Source organism: Anser cygnoides, chromosome 19 (assembly GCF_040182565.1).
Source record: "Anser cygnoides isolate HZ-2024a breed goose chromosome 19, Taihu_goose_T2T_genome, whole genome shotgun sequence".
Taxonomy (NCBI): Eukaryota; Metazoa; Chordata; class Aves; order Anseriformes; family Anatidae; genus Anser; species Anser cygnoides.
The window spans coordinates 10,426,997-10,445,145 of NC_089891.1; the positions used below are offsets into that span (position 1 = coordinate 10,426,997).

At 48.6% G+C, this 18,149-nt stretch overlaps 1 protein-coding gene across 1 annotated transcript in view; it reads right to left on the reverse strand.

Annotated features, from left to right (window-relative positions):
* ABCA5 (ATP binding cassette subfamily A member 5) overlaps window positions 1–11,335 on the reverse strand; it is a 32,696-nt gene extending 21,361 nt beyond the window's left edge. Inside the window, exons 1-11 of the mRNA XM_048064419.2 lie at window positions 11,148–11,335; window positions 7,930–8,117; window positions 7,332–7,445; window positions 6,376–6,580; window positions 5,064–5,222; window positions 4,741–4,838; window positions 4,167–4,396; window positions 2,549–2,690; window positions 1,848–2,036; window positions 1,362–1,509; window positions 344–512 (exon numbers count right to left, since the gene is read on the reverse strand). Of these exons, the coding sequence (XP_047920376.2) occupies window positions 344–512; window positions 1,362–1,509; window positions 1,848–2,036; window positions 2,549–2,690; window positions 4,167–4,396; window positions 4,741–4,838; window positions 5,064–5,222; window positions 6,376–6,580; window positions 7,332–7,436 (1,445 nt within the window). The 5' untranslated portion in view covers window positions 7,437–7,445; window positions 7,930–8,117; window positions 11,148–11,335. The remainder of the gene's footprint in view (window positions 1–343; window positions 513–1,361; window positions 1,510–1,847; window positions 2,037–2,548; window positions 2,691–4,166; window positions 4,397–4,740; window positions 4,839–5,063; window positions 5,223–6,375; window positions 6,581–7,331; window positions 7,446–7,929; window positions 8,118–11,147) is intronic.
* Window positions 11,336–18,149: the final 6,814 nt, after the last annotated feature.

An 18,149-nucleotide genomic window follows, 5' to 3' on the forward strand; every position in this document is an offset into this window, starting at 1 on the left:
TTTCAGCATCTGCAATCACTTACGCCTCTCGCGGCCTCAGTGAGGCTGAAGGAATGGAAAACCGGCCGTTTTTGAGAGGACTCCAGCTGAAGGAATACAACACACAAACAAACCCTTTCTTTAAGCCCAGTGATTTACCCTTGGAGAGCATCCATGTAGCTGATGGTGGGGCTTCAATGAATATGGAAACTAGCTGTGCTGCGTGTGCGGAGAACTCTCCGCAATGCATACCATATGCTATTTGAATCAGCAGATTAGAGAAACAGAAGTAGTTTTGAAATTACAAATTAAACATCGGAGACTCAGGTGATCTGCTAAACTGCACGTGGGGCAGGAATCATACCTGATGGCTTCCTTTCCCTGAAATTCGGAAGGCACAGGTTCAACCATCTCACTGCAACTTAAATTGCCATTGATGCTGCTCTCGTACAGTTCCTTGTAATTTTTTCTGTGCTTTGACCAGAACGAGGGCTTCATAAAGAAAAATGATGATCGGCGTAGTCCATACTCCCCTAGGTAATACAGGAAAAAAGAAAACTTCTTAACTATAACTGTAAATATTCCTCAGCTTTTGGGATTTGGCTATAAAAGCTATGAGCTATCCTGCTAAAAGTTTAGGAGCCAGCCCACATCCAAATTCTGGAGGGACTACACCAGCCAAGTCTACATTATCTGTATTTAAACCATGGTTTCCATCAGTGCTGCTAGCAGGTCCTGGATTTGTTAAATATTTCAATAGATGTGCAAATCTCTTCTTATCTGAGAAAAATCTCCAGTGCTGAAGGAACGGTAACTTAACTACATGCACTAGAAAGCCATGGAGATCACAGGCAAAGGCAGCGGAAGGGCTTAACCCAGGCGTTAGTCACGCAAGGAACAATTTCATTCTACGTTTCATGTTCAATTACTGCTGTCACAAGGAAAGGTTTGGAACAGGCAAAGTAGTCTTTATTTTTTTTATCCTATACGAACAAATTGCAAAGGCTAAGACCCAAGCTAGCCTAGTAAGCAAGCCTTTTAGAAAGATGGAGACAAGGTTTAGCTGCCACACAGAAAGACCATCAATTCTAAGCATGCTAATACTTCCTCCTCCCGTCTCGCAGTTTCACAGAATATAAATTATTTCAGCTAAAAGTATCCCGAGTCACAGTTTAAACTTTACTTGCAAAGAACAGCACCATCTCCTTTCTCCACAGCTAGAATCAAACCAAACACTGCATGCCAACACTGCGGGAAGGAGGAAAGGACCCAGGAGTTCAGAAATACCACCCAGCTCCACCAGAGATTTCAACCAGAGGGCTCAGTACTTTGGGAATTCATGACATTAGCACAGTTCAGTTCAACTTCTCTCATGAACATACCTGGAATAACCTGATCAAGGTAGACAGCTACAAGCAGATAAAATATGCTATCCAGCACCAGTAAGATAAGTGAGATAAAGAGTGGGTAAGGACCATGACTTAGATTTGAGAATGTTGCACCATCTTCATAATCTTCCAGATGCATGACCTGCCAACAAATATGCACGGACCGAGATGTTACACACCCATATTGTATCAGCTTGGCAAGGCACAACAAGAAGGGTGCAGAATGTAGCAACAGAAAAAATCGAAAAGTGACCAAGATCACAGCAACAACATAAAGAATAAAGTTGCTTGATGGTGCGCTGTATTTTACTTGATATTAAAATTGCCAGGGGAAGCTATTAAGGCATGCATTTTTCCCCACCATCTGCTTATTAAATAAATAAATAAAACTTTTAAAGAATATCTCTATGACTACCTACCAAAAATGATGCAAGACAAATGAGCACTACGAAGCTGCAGTCCAAGCAGAAGGTTCTTTACCTGTGCGACACCAATCAAGAAGCTGCACTGGCACAGGGGGCTGAGAACCCACACGAAAGACTTGGGGAAATCTTCCAGCAGGACGACATTCAGGCCCACAAATCCAAAAGCCAGCGTGGCCAAGAACTCAACTATACCCACGTGCTTTGACTTTTTAAATAGAGGTGTCAACATAAGTGCAAAGAATACCTAAGAACAGATTAAAAAAGAAAGGATCAATATGTTAAAAAATATATTAATACAAGGTATAGAAAACTAAATTAGAAAGACCACAGCTTCATTTTGCCTCTGCTAATCAAACAATTTTCCTGGTACAGCCACGACAACATTTACCCAAGTTCCTTCAAAAACAGACAGTCATGAGCAACAGATTTCCCGAAGACGCCAGGTGATGGCACAGAAAAGAAACTGAAACCAGAGAAATAGGGAGCCATGCTGCTGAGTGTGTGTGTACATTCCAGTTAGTAACCCCCCCTTTTTTTTTGTGACAGATCATAAGCAACCAATGTAAAAATATTTGTTTATGAACTCAGACATGCAATTTGTTGTATAAATCAATTCTCTGTTACTTAGGGCTTTAACATTACACTTGCCCTAAGAAAGCGATGTTTGTTCCAGACTGTTTAGTAGAGAGAACAAGTTCAGAGGGGATAAAACCTGTGGATGGGATGGCCAAATTCATCAGGACTAGGTGTACTTACTGAAGAGATGCCATACAAGAAAAAAAGGAGAAATATCACAAAGGCGCTGCTCTGGGGAAAGAGCGAGGAGGCCGTCGCAATCACCGCCATGAGAATGGACATGACGAAGATCAGACTCGTGTACAGAAGCACCCAGGAAAGCCTATGAGCAAAAGTGGAAAAAAGGAACAGAAAGCAGTGAATGCATTTGCAGCCTGAACTACTCACATGCAAAACCAGCTAAAACTACAATTCTTTCACATTCCGGGCAGCTGCACCACAGGCCAGGCTTGCAACAAAACAAGAGCCCCTAAATGAAAAGGGCTCTTGTAAACGTCCCTGAGACTGTTCTGAGCATCAGGGCACAGACATCAGCACCCGCTGCTTCCAGAAGATGAACAATTGGACGATTCATGATTTTTAGTTTTTTTTTTTTTTTTGAAATTGCATGATTAATTTTCTAGTTTAACCAAAAGAGGGTAACTGAGCAGTAGGTTTCAATAATTAAAGAATTTCTATTTAAAATTTAACACACTAGTCATTCCAGTAGCTGCGCCAGGTAATAAAATCCTTCCCTTTTCGACAGCGGTGTTGCAAGCCTGTGAGCAACCCTGACCTCAGCAAACAGATGCAGTTTGTAAGCAGGTAGTAAAAATAACGCATTTCCTCCCAAACATGTTTCTGATTTTTTTTTTCCAGTGGCCTACAGAAGCTGCATTACCAGATCACACCCATTTCACCCGGGGAGTCCCCGAAGCAGAAAGGTAAAACACTTTTCTCAACATCCGCAATGCTCAAGAGCGACACGTGCAGCCTGCTACCGCAGCCGACCAGCACGGCCACAAAGGATCCAACCCGGGGGAAATGAGGTTTGTCACCAAGGAGGCACCGCAGAAAAACAGAACCGAACGTCAGGAAAGGGCTTTGGTACAGAAACACAACAAAAACAACCAGGAGGAAAAAAAGACAGCCGCAGCTGGCTGTTATGGTGCAGTGGGGCACGATGCTAAACTGCTGTAGGCAACTGCTGGGAAGCAGAAAGCAAACCCCTTTTTATCACTACAATTATCAATGTTTTTGAATTAGTATGTGCTCTTATTTGGAAAAAAAACACACAAAGCCAACTGCTTTGTGCTACGTACGACAAATTTCCTCACAGTAAGAAAGCAAATTAAAACTTGTTGTTTAGACTGCTCTTCGTGGCACGTTAAAATTATAGAGTTAGATTGGCTTAATTATGTGTTGGGGAAATGCTGCTGATAGGCTCCGAAGAAAGACTGCGGGTTACCTGTTGATCCTCCAGGAAAGGAGTTACTGAGCCAAAGTGCTGACAACGATAAAAGCAAACTACATAAAAACACCATGCTGCAACTCCTTTAATCCCTCCAAATCTGGCGCTACTTGGTATGGATAAATGCAGCAGCATTACTCTGGTAGTTATTTACTGAAACATTCCTATTTTTATGATATCACATCTCTATGTTAGACTTTGCCGAGCACCTCACCTTTAAGCTGCTGCAATATTAATTTGATTAAGTGAATACAATTGGTAAACTGAAGGTAGGATAGCAGTTTTACTAGAAAGTGTTTTTTTTATATTTCTTCTTTAAAGAATGGGCTATACCAAATACTCACGTACCAAAAGGCAGTATCATGAAGTCCCAATATTTTTAAGAATTCCTTTAACTTCCTCTCCTTTTCTGCCACTATATGAATCGCCAAATAATATCCAAATGGTGAGAAAGCAATTACTAGGTAAATTAAAATGATGGCACGAGGAAAGTTGTCGATTTCCACCACCGCCGCCTCTCCCATAACCGTTGCTCTTGTCAGTTCGAGCTGCTCCCAAACAGATTGATTGGTCCTCAGCTGCGAGGAAAAGGAAGAGCTGTTTTAATGCTGTGGCTGGTTTCACGGCCTTGCACCGAGCAGCAGCACAGGTGCCTGCCACCGAGCCCTGCAGTTAATGCCCGCTCTGATGCATTGGGCTCATCTGGACACAAGGACAAACGTCGGTGTTGTTCAGCAGGACAAGAACATTTCTGTATAAAATATGGCAAAACACGTGAAACAGTCTGCCAGCTCGTCGGACTCAAGCTAATTTTTGGTATGGCATTGTACAGTTAATACACAACATCGCAAAAAACTCAGAACTGAGGCAGCTCACGGAGCCAAGCCCCAGTGGTTTCGTTGCGTTATCTGTTCGGACTGACCTGTATAATTGCCGCATCGATGCAGGCTTGCAGAGCTGTAAATCCTGAGCTCCAGTACGTCACCGATTCGCAACCCTTCCGCAGGTTGGAGCAACTGGCTGCAGAGTAAGTAAGGTGCTTTGAAGAGCAAGCAGCTGGACTTGCAGCTGCCCCAGCCCCAACATAAAGACGGTGCAGCTTGAGGCCGCACCTTCTAAGAGGTGGAAACGGCTTCCAAAAAATGACACACACACACACACACTATCAAACCAACCGAGAAAAAAGAGGGTCTGATTTTCCAGTTCATCCCCCTACGGAGTATGTATAAGCGAGGCATAGTTTACCTCTCGATTCCGTGTACACAGAAGTCATAGCCACCGTATCGGGAAACCTCAGCTGGTAGGACATGGCATCATTGAACACGACGCCCACAAAGTTCGAGGGTTTGAAAGCACTGGCCTCTTGCAGCTCCTCTTCGCTTAAATATTCCTCCGTGATGATGCCTGTGAGACGGAAGAGATTATCATGTTGACTTAGGTAACGGTGCAACAGGAAGAAAAACTGTGCAACGCTGTTTATTAAAAAAAAAAAAAAAAGCCATGCTAATCATTAATGATTTATTTGGTTTGGGATATATATAGAACTGTATTTTTGTCCTAGTAAAGGAAGAATTTTCCTGAACAGGAACCTGTAAGACTGAAGCTCAGTACTGGGGTGGGCAATATAAAGGGAAATGTGAATTCCCCTTCTGAAGGCCCTTGAGTTTTCCCCCCAGTCCTTTCTCCCCACCCTTCATGCTCCAGCAACTTCCCTGCCCCACATCTCCACCACCTGCCCAACGTTTTGTCCTCGGGTACCACTGTGTTTCAAGACGGGCAGATTAACTGGGGCAGAGGGCTACGTGCAAGACAAGAGGGTATTCTGCCACCGACTTCAGCAGAGGACTGCAGCTCTCTGCATGCCAAGAGAAGCCGCAGTTTTTAAGGGAGATGGACTGTGAAGGCAGAAAGCAGATGAGGATACCCGTAATGAAACGCAGGCATCAGGCTGTGCTGCTTCTCAGCGGTACCTTTGAAGTGCGAATAACACCAGGAAGAGATTGAAAGATACCAAACTAAAAATACATCAGAATGGTTTGGGATATATCAGTTCCGACTAGATGTGTCAGCTGTGCACAGCACTTTAAATATATATATGTACTTTTCAAAAGAAAAGGTGAGAGTGTTAATTGGAATCATCATTAAAAAAAAAAAAAAAAAAGTTGTTTTGATAGCATCTACGGGATAGAAAACTCAACCTAAAATATCTGCAGAACAGCATCAACTCCTGAATTTGCACTGGGATGTCACGGACAGGTGTAACCAGCCATAGGCTGGTTCAGGGGCTTTTTGCGCTCTGCATTTGGGCCCTCTGAAACCCTTTTTTGTAGCCATAAAACACTCATTGTCTGCAACAGGAGGATGGGAACCACTTGCAGGAGGCAGTGCCAGAACATTTGCCAACAAAGCAAAAACTGCCTTCACAGTCTGTTCTCTATCTGTGATGGAAAAGCAACACTTTTTATCTTATCATTAGCAGCAAGAGCGAGCTCCCTCTCTAAACATAAGCCACAGAGTGAGATATGTTCAGAAAAAACAACTGCTTAGTTCCGAGTACCGTCTTCGAAGTTATCAAAAGCCACCTTCTTCATGATTTCTCGGGCCATTCTGGTGGGCGGCGTGTATCCGACGACAAAATTCACCAGCATGGAGGTGTCCAGAGTACCGAGGTTGGTGTTGGAGATCTCGCCGTACTTCCTGTGCGGATGCATCATGCTCATCAGAATGAGCCAAAACAAGAAGAAGAGTGGGAAAAGGATCTCCTGCACAAAGAAGGAAGAGACGAATTAAAACTTCCAAGAGCAGCTGTAGAAACAAGAATTACCAATAATTTGTCTGTTATACAAAGCTTAGACAAGAGACTGTGGGCTTAATTACTTGATTGTAAAGTTCCCTGAACGTTCTCGAAAAGTTCCCTGAATGTCCTCAGTGTAACAGTGATTTCAATGCCAAATCCTTCTCTGGCACTGAAGCAGGATTTTAATCGCATGCATTGGTAACTTGAGAAGCCATTTTATGATACAAAGGGATAATTCTGCATGCTTCAAATATCAGCAAGCTTATGCTCTTTGGAAAGAAACAAAACAACCCACAGTCCATTAAACAATTAGTCAAACATTGTACTGACTCTTGTTCACCTCAAAACTCATTGTACACATCACCTGTGCAATGGCTAAACAGTTACAATAGAAAAATCTTCTGGAGAGGTCTAGTCCTGCTATCCTGGCCAGTTCTGACCTCTAGGAGGGGTGCAAATGTTTTTGAAAATGCAGTGAGATTGCGTTATTAATACAAGGATATATTCTGCATAATGCTTATATTCTTGGGAAAATTTTCCAGCCAAAGGATCATGAAATTCTTTATGAAAAAGCCTATTTCAAACCAAAACTCAGAGCAGACCACGAAGCTTCAGAAATATTGTAATAAAACTGAGCATTGCCCTCGACTCAGGAACCACTTCAGTGCAGAATAACCGCAGACAGGCAGCCAGCAGCCAGCCAGCACTCCGCTCACCTGAACGCTGCTTTTTTTTGTCCTACATTTAACAAGCCAGTTCTTGAACAAGAGAGCTCTGGTTTGCCTCCATACTCCTGCTTCTCTCGGAGCATCTGGTGCCATTTTTCAAGTCTTAAGAAAAAAAAAACAACAAAACAACAACAAACTAACATGAAGTAACAAGATAATTTAAAAAGCAAAAGCCAGGCAGCTGCATCATTTAGTATCTCTAAAAATGTCCACTAGCGTGTATGTTAGATGCCTGCTACATCAAGAGATTGATAGTACTCATTTCCAACAAGAGGGCACATTGGCTGGGGGAGACCTCGGGATGCCATCTGAGCGATCCCCACCCAAAGGCAGGGTCAGCTCTACGCAAGCTCATGGGATCCAAGCCAAACCGGGCTTATTTTCGTTTTATGACATACAAATTAAAAACAAAAGTACTTATCTCAGAACATAATTCTTGTGTCCAAGATGGGAGCTGAGGGCAGCCAGCCAGACCGACGCATCAAAAAACAAGAGACACCTCACCCCAGGCTAACTGTTCAATTTACCATGAGCAACCCCTTTTACTCCTGGAGCGGATCCAGCACTGTTTATTCTCCTAATTTACCTTTTCATTAGGCCAGCTGCATGCTGCACTGGTGCTGAACGGGAGCTTTTGGAAAAACTGAAGACGATTGAAGTTGCTCTTCCCGTTCCACCAAGATGTGGCTGGTGAGCAGCTGCCTTTACCCCCAGCAGGCTGCTGTCAGCGGCTCGGGGTCACGGTTCCGTGCACGTCCCTCTCCATCTCCTCACCTGCAGGTGGAAATACAATCGTGAGCTGCTCAGCACCGACAGCAGAATGGGTGCAGGGTTCCACCGGGCCTGATGACTGAGCTGCTCCAAGCAGCTGTCACCACCACTTCCAGCTCCACATGTCCCACCTGCTGCAATGCCTACAAGCCACAGGTGAGCGACTGCATCTTTTCTCAACATTTCGCCCAAAACCCAGTCTTAAATGTTAAGAATTTATCTGCATTCCAGGCTTTTTCGTTACTGACACTTCTCCAACAAGCAGACTCCTGTTTTTGGTGACTGCACGCTGGGAGCAGCTCTGTAGCAGGACATGCTTTCTCTGTTATCTTTCAGACAACACACGGTTTAAGCTTCCTCCCTCAGCAGCATATTAATATGGAAATCTATTTTTGGAGTGCTGGCCTCATCTAACTGAAGAAACACATGAGGTTGCTCAGATGTCAGCACTGCTGCCATCAGCTCAGCTTGAAACACTCCGAGCAAACTGCTCATACGCGGACAGCGGCATCGGAGCACGTGTATCCGATAAGAAAAGAGGGGTAAAGCCAGCTGCTGCCACCAAACCTACCGCGTGCCCCTTCCTCAAGCTCAGTGCAGGTGGACTGCAGCAGTGGGGTTGGGGTCCTGCATAGGGCCGTGGCTGTAGCAGGCACCAGCGGCTCAAGGACCTGCAGGAGAGCCGCCAGCACAGCGCTGAAACTGATGCCTTGGAAGGGAGCCCGCCTACCGCCTCGAGTGCTTCCAGTAAAAGCCCAGGGAACCTACTTTAAAAATTAATGTTTCTTTGATTAAAAAAAAAAAAAAAAAAAAAGAAATGCTTAAATACCAACTTATGCTAATAACTAACCCTTGTGGGAGATTGCATACAGCACCTCTAGATACCCTCAACCAAAAAATAATGCAAAATGGCGGCAGAGATGTAGAAACAATCCAGAAGAGCAGCTGTCGCATATAGGTCATAAAAACCAAAGTGCTTCTTTCCTCTGCTCGCAACACTCTTTGTTAAGTGCCTGGACTTCCACTGTTTGCTCTCAGGAGCAGATTTTAAGAGCACTTACAAGAGGAGAAGCTCCACTGAGGTCCTTACCGAATGCTACGCGGCTGCATTAAAGCAGCGAACCCTTCCCTCAGTCCCACTTCACTATTTTAATGAAATACAGAAAACTGACAGAGCTGATTTAATCACATTCAACCACCGAGGCCATTTGCTGCTTCTTTAATTATTTTCTACCCATCAATAAAAAAAAAAGAGAACCCAAACCAAAAAAAAAAAACCAACACCAACAATAGCACTTCCACATCTTCATTGGAACGCTTCCATCCTTCAATTTACATCGCTTAGGTTAGAGGGAGAGTCGTTTTAAAATTGCTAATTCATTTCTTGGTACTACCTCTGCCATCTCCAAAGAAGCTGGTGAGGCTACGTAACACGCTACTGAGAGCGCTGAGGAACCAGCACTTGAATGGTGAAGAACCACAGCTGGGTGAAAAAGCCTCCCCAAAAAGTCCAGGCCAGGAAAATGAACACGTAGGCTGAATAGGAAAAGAGAAAGGCTGCCAAGGCATTTATCTGAGTAAGTGCAATAGACAAAATGAAAAGATTCTTAACCTGCAAACGTCCCCATCAATTTAGCCACTTCCCTGTGGCCTTGCGCTGATAGGAGAAGCGGCTGAAACACAACTGCTCGTGGGCATCTCAAGGAAATTACTGCATTCATACTTTTAATTCCACACTGCAGATGCTTGTGCTTCTTACAGGGGGAAAAGGACGATCAGCTAATAGGAAGGCTTCCCTCTCTTCCCTGGACATCAAGCTCACAATCCTCTTTAAGGGTCAACCTCTATGCTCGACAGCTGCATGTCACATTTGGTTTTAATTTTTTAGGTAAAAAAGGGGGAGCCTCAGCCAACTGAGCTGTGGCTCCAGGAAAACAAAGTCTGTCGGTGAACAGCAATACCTGCAGAAAGGCAAGAGCACAAGATCTCGTTGAAAGAAGACAATAGCTTAAACGATACTTAAGAAAAACTCCAGATGTGCTCTTTACTGGTCTTACACCATTTCAGCTAAATGCTAAATTTATGCTTATTAAAAAAAATAAAAATAAAAACCGGGTTGAATTTCCTTCCTGGCCCGAAGCCCCAGGGAAGCAGCTGTTTCTCGGGCTGGCGACCCCAAGCGCCCCCCAAAAGCCCCCAGCGCAAATCCCCCAGCTCGGGGGGCGCTGCCTGCGGGGGTCCGGCCCCCCCCGGCCCCTTCCCGAGCGGGTCCCTCGCGTCACGAACAAATGCGGGACGCAATACGCGGTGCACAATGAAATGAGCAGTGCATAAGGGAAGAATGCAGAACGAAATAAACACGCCACAGCATTTACTAGACAGCGATGACGCGCACAGGTGCAGCAAAACTCCTCCTCTTCCTTCCTTTTTTTTTCTTTTTTTTTCTTTTTTTTTCTTTTTTTTCCTTTTTTATTTTTTCCCTTTTTTTCCCCTTTTTTATTTTTTTCCCTTTTTCCCTTTTTCGTTTTTTTCCCCTTTTTTTTTTTTTCCTTTTTCTTTTTCCTTTTTTCCCCTCCTCCCTCCCCCCCCCTTGTTATACCCCTTCCCCACCTCGGGGGTCGACCCCCCCCCCCGGTGCAGCCACCGCCGCCCCCCACCTCCACCCGCAGCGGGGATGCCCGCTCCCCCCGGCACTCACCGGCTCGGCTCGGCCCGGCTCGGCCCGGCCCGGCTCGGCTCGGCTCGGCCCGGCTCGGCCCGGGAACGCCGCGTTTGCAGCGGGGCCGCAGCTCGGGGCCGTTCCGTGCCGTAGCCGCCGCCCCGGGGCGGAGCGGGGCGGAGCGGAGCCTCCCGACCGCGCATCCCCGGGGGGTCCCGGGGGAGCCCCTCGTGGAGCCGCCCCGCCGCTCGGAAGGCGGGGAGAGCCAAAAAAAAATGGGGTGCTGGGGGGATGCCGGGGTGTCCTCAGCACGCCCCGGGGGTTTAGGGGCGAGAGGGAGCCGCCGTGATTGATCCCGCGCCGCTGCTTCCTACCTGCCTGGGGAGAGCTCCGCTGCCTGCTCGCGTTATCAGAAATGGAATTAAAGCGTTGGCAGCGCTGCCCTGCATGCAGACGCTGAGTTGTGGCTGGGTGTCGTCGCCCGCCGCGGCTCGCTGGCGCGTGATGGCTCCCGCCGAGCCCTTCCCTCTGCGGCGAGCGCTCTCGCCATCCTCGGGCCAGGCCTTCGCCTTAGCCCATGCCCGGCCGCGTGCTGCCCAACGGGATGCTCGGACATCCAAAACGCCGAGGCCCGAACGGTCCCAGCACGGCGAGAGCGATCTGCCTCCCAGTTCCTGGGGGCGGCCGAGCTGCAAAGGGAAGGCAGGGGTGTCGCGGAGGGCTGCGGCAGGGACGCCGTGGGTGTCTGCAGCTCCCGGTGCTCCAGCAAGCACCGGCTGTGGGCAGCAGCCTCTCCCCCGGGAGAGCGCGGCGTTGGGTGGGGGATGTTTGGAGCCAGCGCTTGGAAGCCTCTGCCAGAGCTGGGTGAGGAGCTGCACGAGCATCGTGTACGCCTGCACTGAAGTGCAGCAGTGTAATGACAGCCTGGGCTCAACATTGCTACTTGAGATCAGGAGTCTGCATCCGTGTCCAGAAGAAGAAAAAAGATCTCAAAGCACCATATTTAAGCAGAAAGCTCGGTTTACAGGTGTGGCTAGCATGGCCATGCAGAAGCCTTTGCATTCACACTTTTACCTGCACCGACTGGAAATATCCACAACTCATCATGTACCTTCTGCAGGTTTTGCTCCCTGTCGCATTCCCCCCGGACCCCTGGCACCTCTCCCCACCTCCCCTCCGCTCCCCGCTGCCGCCAGCCCCAGAGCAGCAGAAATCGCATGGGCTGCGATGGACAGGTTTTGGGGAGCTGGTTTTGGGGAGCTGGTTTAGGGAGTTGGTTTGGGGGGAGGAAGAAGCTGCTTCCACCAGGTGTCCTCTGAGAGCAGTGTGGCTCTGGGCCGGGCAGCATAGGGGCCAGGCTTTTCGGGATACCTCACACACACAAAATGATCAAATTCCACCTGATCTCTATGCTAGCAATCCCTTAGGAAAAAAAAAAAAAAAAAAAAAAAAAAAGCAACAACCATCAGAAAGGCTTGTTTTAACTGGAAACATTTTTTCTTCTTGTTTCCACCTTAACAAAGAGCAGTAGATACAAGCAATCTAATTTAAAAAATACCCTTTCTTTTGCTTAATGAATACTGAGTAAATACACTGGCACAACTCGAGCTTCAATAAAAAAAAATAAAAACAAAAGCAAACTTCTTATCGTCATCCAACTAGCATTAAATAGCAGAGAAGCCCGGCTGGTGCTGAATTCTTCTGGTCACTTTGATGTTTGTTGTGGTCTCTTTTTATGCTTGAAGAGTTTTAACCGCTCATATTTATGTTCTAGCTGCAGAGTTTGGAGCTCCTGGGCTCTGCCACGTGGGAAGATAACCCCCCACAATATATTTTGTGTTCAGAGAGGGGACACCTCTCGCACCGGGTGCTGCTGGAGCCGGACAGCCCCGGAGCCCCGCGCGGCACCGACCGTGCCAGGGAGTCAAACCACAGCGGGGAGAGAGCCTGCGGAGAGCAGTTACCACCTAACGTAGGGCAATGCTTTTCATCTTCAAAGCACATTGAAACCATTACCGAATTAATTTTTCCAACAGCCCCGTACGTTCGAATGCCCCAAACACGATCTCCATTTGTAGGTGCAGAAAGGCAGGGGTGATGTAATTTGTTCGAAACCAAGAGGAGCCCGCATCTGAGGCGGGGATGGGCACTGCTCAGTGCAAACAGTGCTCACCAGCAACCTCTCCAGCTTTTACTTCTTAGCAAAAGATCTTTGAAGACAAAAGAAAGCGATTCCATCTGTTTGACTGGGGTGAAGATCTAAGCAGCCAAACCCAGGTAGTGGCACCGTGCAACAAAACCACGCGAATGGCTGGGCGAAGGCTTGGCCGTACAGATTCTGTTTTCTTTTAGGGAAATTAGTTTCTGCTTACTTCAAACGGCGAGGCTCTCCCTCTGCAGCAGCCTCTCTCCGTCAGTACAAAACAGTCCGTGACAAACAAGAGGTGAGTTCGCACCTGGAGACATGAGCGTTAGGGAGCAGAGACATTTACGCATTTGTTTCAGACTTTGGGACGTTTCTTCCCGCTGCTCAGTGCAAACACGCTGCAGTTGAAAGAGTTGTTGCTTCCACCGAGTTATGTGAGTTTGATGACAACAAGTAATTCAGACGTGAGCCTGAGCTGAGCTTCTCGAAAAGGCGGGGAGATGAGCAGGGGCGCACCAAGACCACGCTTGGGGTGCAATTTGCTGCCATCCTTGGCCGTGGCACGGCCCCACCGTGTGTCTTCGCACCCCTGGCCTGTCTGTCCTCAGCCTCGGGTATCTGTCCCCAGGGAAGCAGAGGGTTCAGAGGGGACAGGCTGAGCGGGGTGCTGCAGAAAGAAGCCACTACTTGGGGCCGGCACAGCCCCGCTGAGGCTAACGGCAGCGTGATTGCTGGCACTCAGCTCCTTCTGCGCTGTTCCTGCATGGCGTAAGTGGAGTTTGGATTTGGAATGCAGAATTCCAATCTTCAAATGCACCTTGACCACCTGAACTCAGTATTTTGCCTGTGTTTACGCTGTCCCCCCTTTGTTTTTTGTACACAAATGCCCGCTGGCTTGTGCTGAAGCAGGGGGAATTTTTTCCCACCCTCGTGGCTCCCGTGTGCGGGGAGCTCTGAGGCTGCCGCAGCGCGTGCCAAGCAGCACCGTGCCCCACCAGGCACAGATGACACCTCTTCCGCTTTCTTTTTGAAGGATCTTGTGAATTGCAGAAAGCCGTGCACGGCCGCCGGGCCCTCGCTCAGGGAATTCAGTGCACGGGATGTTACGGAAACGGCCGCTCAGTGCTCTGCAGTCCTAATGCACACAATGCGTTTCGGAAAGGAAGCACGAAGTAACCGAATTTCCTTTCTTTGAGTAGGCAGTGCCTCAGCCTGTAATTGAAAAAGAAAAAAAAAAAAAAAAGAGTTAAAATTGCAAAGGGCCATTTGTAAATACTCGGGCCGTGTCCCTGCTCAGCCTGCTGGCGGAAGGGCTGCGCGGTGCCTGCTGCACCTGGCCGTGCAGCAGGGCCGGAGGCAGACGCCCACGTCAGAGCAGGTTTTATTGCTGGCAATCAACGGGGAGTTGTACCCAGCCCTTCCTGCGCTGCTTTCAGAGAAAAGAACGAGTTCAGCATCTGAGACAAATGGCCCGAGCTGGAAGCTTATTCTCGTTTCGGTGTGGTGGACGTGTCCCTTCTGTCCCCCGTGACGTTTATGTCACGGCTGGAGGGAGCACGCCTGCCCCGAGTGCTCCGCACAGCCAGCAGAGAGTTTGCAAAAAAAACCTGGAATGCTCAAATGATTTTGTCCAGCGATGCAGAACCGTCAGGTGGGCAGCTGCTCCCTCACTGCTTCTCTTTTTATCAAAGCTTTGCAGAGCCCTTTGAGAGGCAGAGGCCTGCCACAGAAACTGCTCAGATTCAAACCCAGATAAACCCGAGCTCTGGTTTGCATTTTCCTTTGGACTCACCACCTGCTCGTGAGCTGACTCGAGTCCTGCTCCTTGCCCGCCGCCTGTTAATGTTTAGGCCTATTTTCTCGTGCGCAGAGCTGGCTCGTGCACTGGTCACGCTTGTGCCTGTCCCCCGCGGCAGGGACTTGGGGACTGGGACCTCGGCTGCTGGGAGGCCTTGCTGTGCCATCACTCTGCTGAGAGTACCTTCACTTTCCAGAAAGCACTAGTACAAAAAAAAAAAAAGCATTTATACTGTAGATCATGGATGGTTTTCTCATGCAATAAGAAGGCATGGATGTACTCAACCAACAAAAGCCTCCTCCTGCATCCAAAACTGGAAGAACTGCTCTTCTAATTCCTCCAAGGATTGCTGCTACAGACTGTGCCAGCTAGAACCAAATTACGTGCAAAACTCGAGTTCCCCATCGTGTCCCACTTCTGTTTGGAGCCAGCACGTCCCGTGTGCCCGGTGTTGCTGGGGAGGACAAAGCCTCTGTGCTCCACGCATGGTTTTTGGGGACTGCAGGACAGCGTGCAGAAGCTGCGGCTGCCTCCCAGCTCTGCTCACTGCTGTAGCTTTATCCGGATAGAAACAAAGCAAAGCTGTTAAAAAAGCAGGCTGGCTGGAATTTTGGGGGTTTAATTAATCAGACAAGTTGCTGTAAATGGCTAAACTCAGAGCGCATCCTCAGCTACAGGGTAGTTTTGTCTATAAACTCTTGTTCCATCCCCCAGAGCAGAAGCAATGGCTTGTAAGACAGAAAATACACTCCGTATTTACTGGAAATGATGTGCTTGCATCAATAAGCCTGCATATAAGCATAAAGATGATGCAAATGCATCATCTAGTGCTAGAGCCCAGATTGCCTGCCTGGGAAGCCCTTCAGCAGTAAATCAGAGCACCTAATTTAGTGGCCTGCCTCGTTCTGTGAGCTATAAGGAGACTAAAATTGAACTGTGCAAACACCGACCTCCGTCAGCGGTGCTGGCCTAAACCTTACCAAAAGGCTTGGATATTCATGCCGGGGCAGAATTTAGGAAAGTCTGGATTTGCTTCTTGCTCCTGTCCCACCCGCACTGCCGGGTCTCCGAATGATGCCTGCAAAATCTTACCACCACCGAGCCTGAAGGTGCTGTGCATGACCCCAAAAGACATTTAAACGCCCCTGGCACAGCTGGCAGTGCCCAGCGTGTCCACAGGAGCAGCGCCAGCCCTGCAAATCCAGCAAGGCACGGGCTGCAGGCTGCCCTGAGTGCTCCTGAGGTGCCCGAAGGATGTGTTTTGGTCAACTGCTTCACCAAAGTAATCAGAGAAGCTCTTTTACATACGTATATATGTATATTTTACATAGATATAAATTGTATACATGTAAAATATGCATACAAATGGAGTGCAGATAGGAGGGAGTCCAAACAGGAAACAAACAAGCAATATTTGCAGCATCCAAACCCACACCAGCATGCAAAGGAAACGCGGCTCCCAGGTGAGTGATTTCCAGCGGTATGAGGCTGCTTAATTTGTCATCAGCCGCATGTTTTTCAAAAATAATGGTACAACATCCTACCTGGCTTACATGGCATGGCTCTTAGCAGTCTGAGATAGAGCACCTTCATCTCTACCCCTCTTCTTTAGCCTAAAAGAGACCAGCACCGCCCTCGTTTTGCCTGGAAAAGCATGCTAGCCCATGCTCTTATCCAGCGGGGGTTGTAGCTCTAACACTTTATTATTTCTTCAGTTCCTAAGCTGTAAGCAGGTTTTGTATATCGGCCTCCACCACGTTTAAGAGCTGTGAAGCCCTCAGCCCCTGGTCAATGCCCCTCTGGTCAGTGTCCCCCCGAGCTCCCCACCTGCCCGGGGGCAGCGCGCTGCTGGCTGCGGTGTCCCCCGGCACTTCTACCCATCCGAGGTGGGACAACACGTGGCATGCAAGCGGCTGCAAGGGAAAATGCCGGGGAAAAAAGTGGCAGAGGCAAGGCAGAACAAAAGCCACGGCGGAGCTGAACCCTCAGGAACTCTGCTGGGCTTTCACAGCGCTCCCAGCCTGCAATCCCCTTTAAATCGGGGAACAAAAGAAGGGGGGCGATCGCCCGGCACCATTCAGGACGAGGAGCAGATGGTCTCTGCTCCCAGAAGCGGCCGTGCTTAGGACGGCTCATTGTTTCTCACCTCCTCGCTCGTAAAGCATTTTTCTCCTCCTCAGCATCTGCACCCGCTGTTCGCCTTGGCCCTTCCTCAAGCTCCGTCCCCAGCCATCCCCGCGGAGCCCCCCTCTGCCCAGCTGGTCCCTCTCGTCCTGGAGAAACTCCTGGGGCAAATTCACCTGCTGGAGCTGAGCCCAGCCCCATCTGCCTGCCCCACGGCCAGCAGAGCACTCATCCTGCTCAGCACCAACACTTTTCATGCTCTGGAGGAGAGGTGAGGTGTGCGCGCTGCGCCCCAGCAGCAGGAGGGAACCAGCTGGTGTCCACCCGTCCTCGTGCAATCACCTCCGCTGGGGCCGACCTCAGCTAAAAAATGATGGCAAATTCCCCAAGATACTGCCCAGGGGATAGGATCGCCTTGGATAGGATAGCTCGATGTCTCCCTGCCGTGGATGCTGCCCGGCCACGCTCCTTCTGCCTGAATCCTTCATGCACGAAGTGTATTGGTTTTGGAAGGTCCCGCTTCCCAGGCACCGTGACTGCTGTCCTGCCATGCACAGGGTCATCACCCAAAATACACACCGGTTTTAGGGTAATAGTGGCAGTGCCTCTGCACCCCGGGGTGCTGGGCAGAGCGTGATTTGGAGCCCAAAAGCCCCGGCACAAGGAGCTCAGCGGGGCTGCAGGCACCCCGTCGCTCCTCTCCATTCTGCACTGTCTGCGCCTCAGAGGTTACAAAGCACGCACAGCGCCGGGGGCTGCACCTGCTAAACTCAGTGCAGCAGCCTGCAGTGAAGGATTGTGGCACAGGGAGGAACATATCCCGAACACCCAGGTGGCTGAGATGGAAACACAGCGATAAAGAAATCCCGGTGATGGTCATGGAGGAGCAAAGCAGGAGGGCTCCGAGAAGCGGCGCTCCTCGAGCCGGCATTGTTTGTGGACGCAGCGCCGGGATTAATTTTTGGCCTGTAGATTATTTACAAGCAATCATTGGTGCAAACACCGAAAGCGAAGCCTCTAATTGTATTTTTACTGGACAAAACCGCCCCATGGCACAGCGTGCCTTCCAAGCGCCCTGATCAAAGCGCGGGCCGGGAAGTGCCGAGCCTAAAACAAATCCGTACCTCAGTGCAAAGCAGCTCTTTACAAATGCACAGATGAGATTTTTCAGTTGTATCCTGAAACCATGGCATGTTTATCTTTTTTTTTTTCTTTTTCTGCAGCAAATTCATCTCTTAGCAATGAGGGAGCAAGCTGAGGGGAGGAATAAACAAACCATAAACATGCATAAAATTGAAAGGACGACGT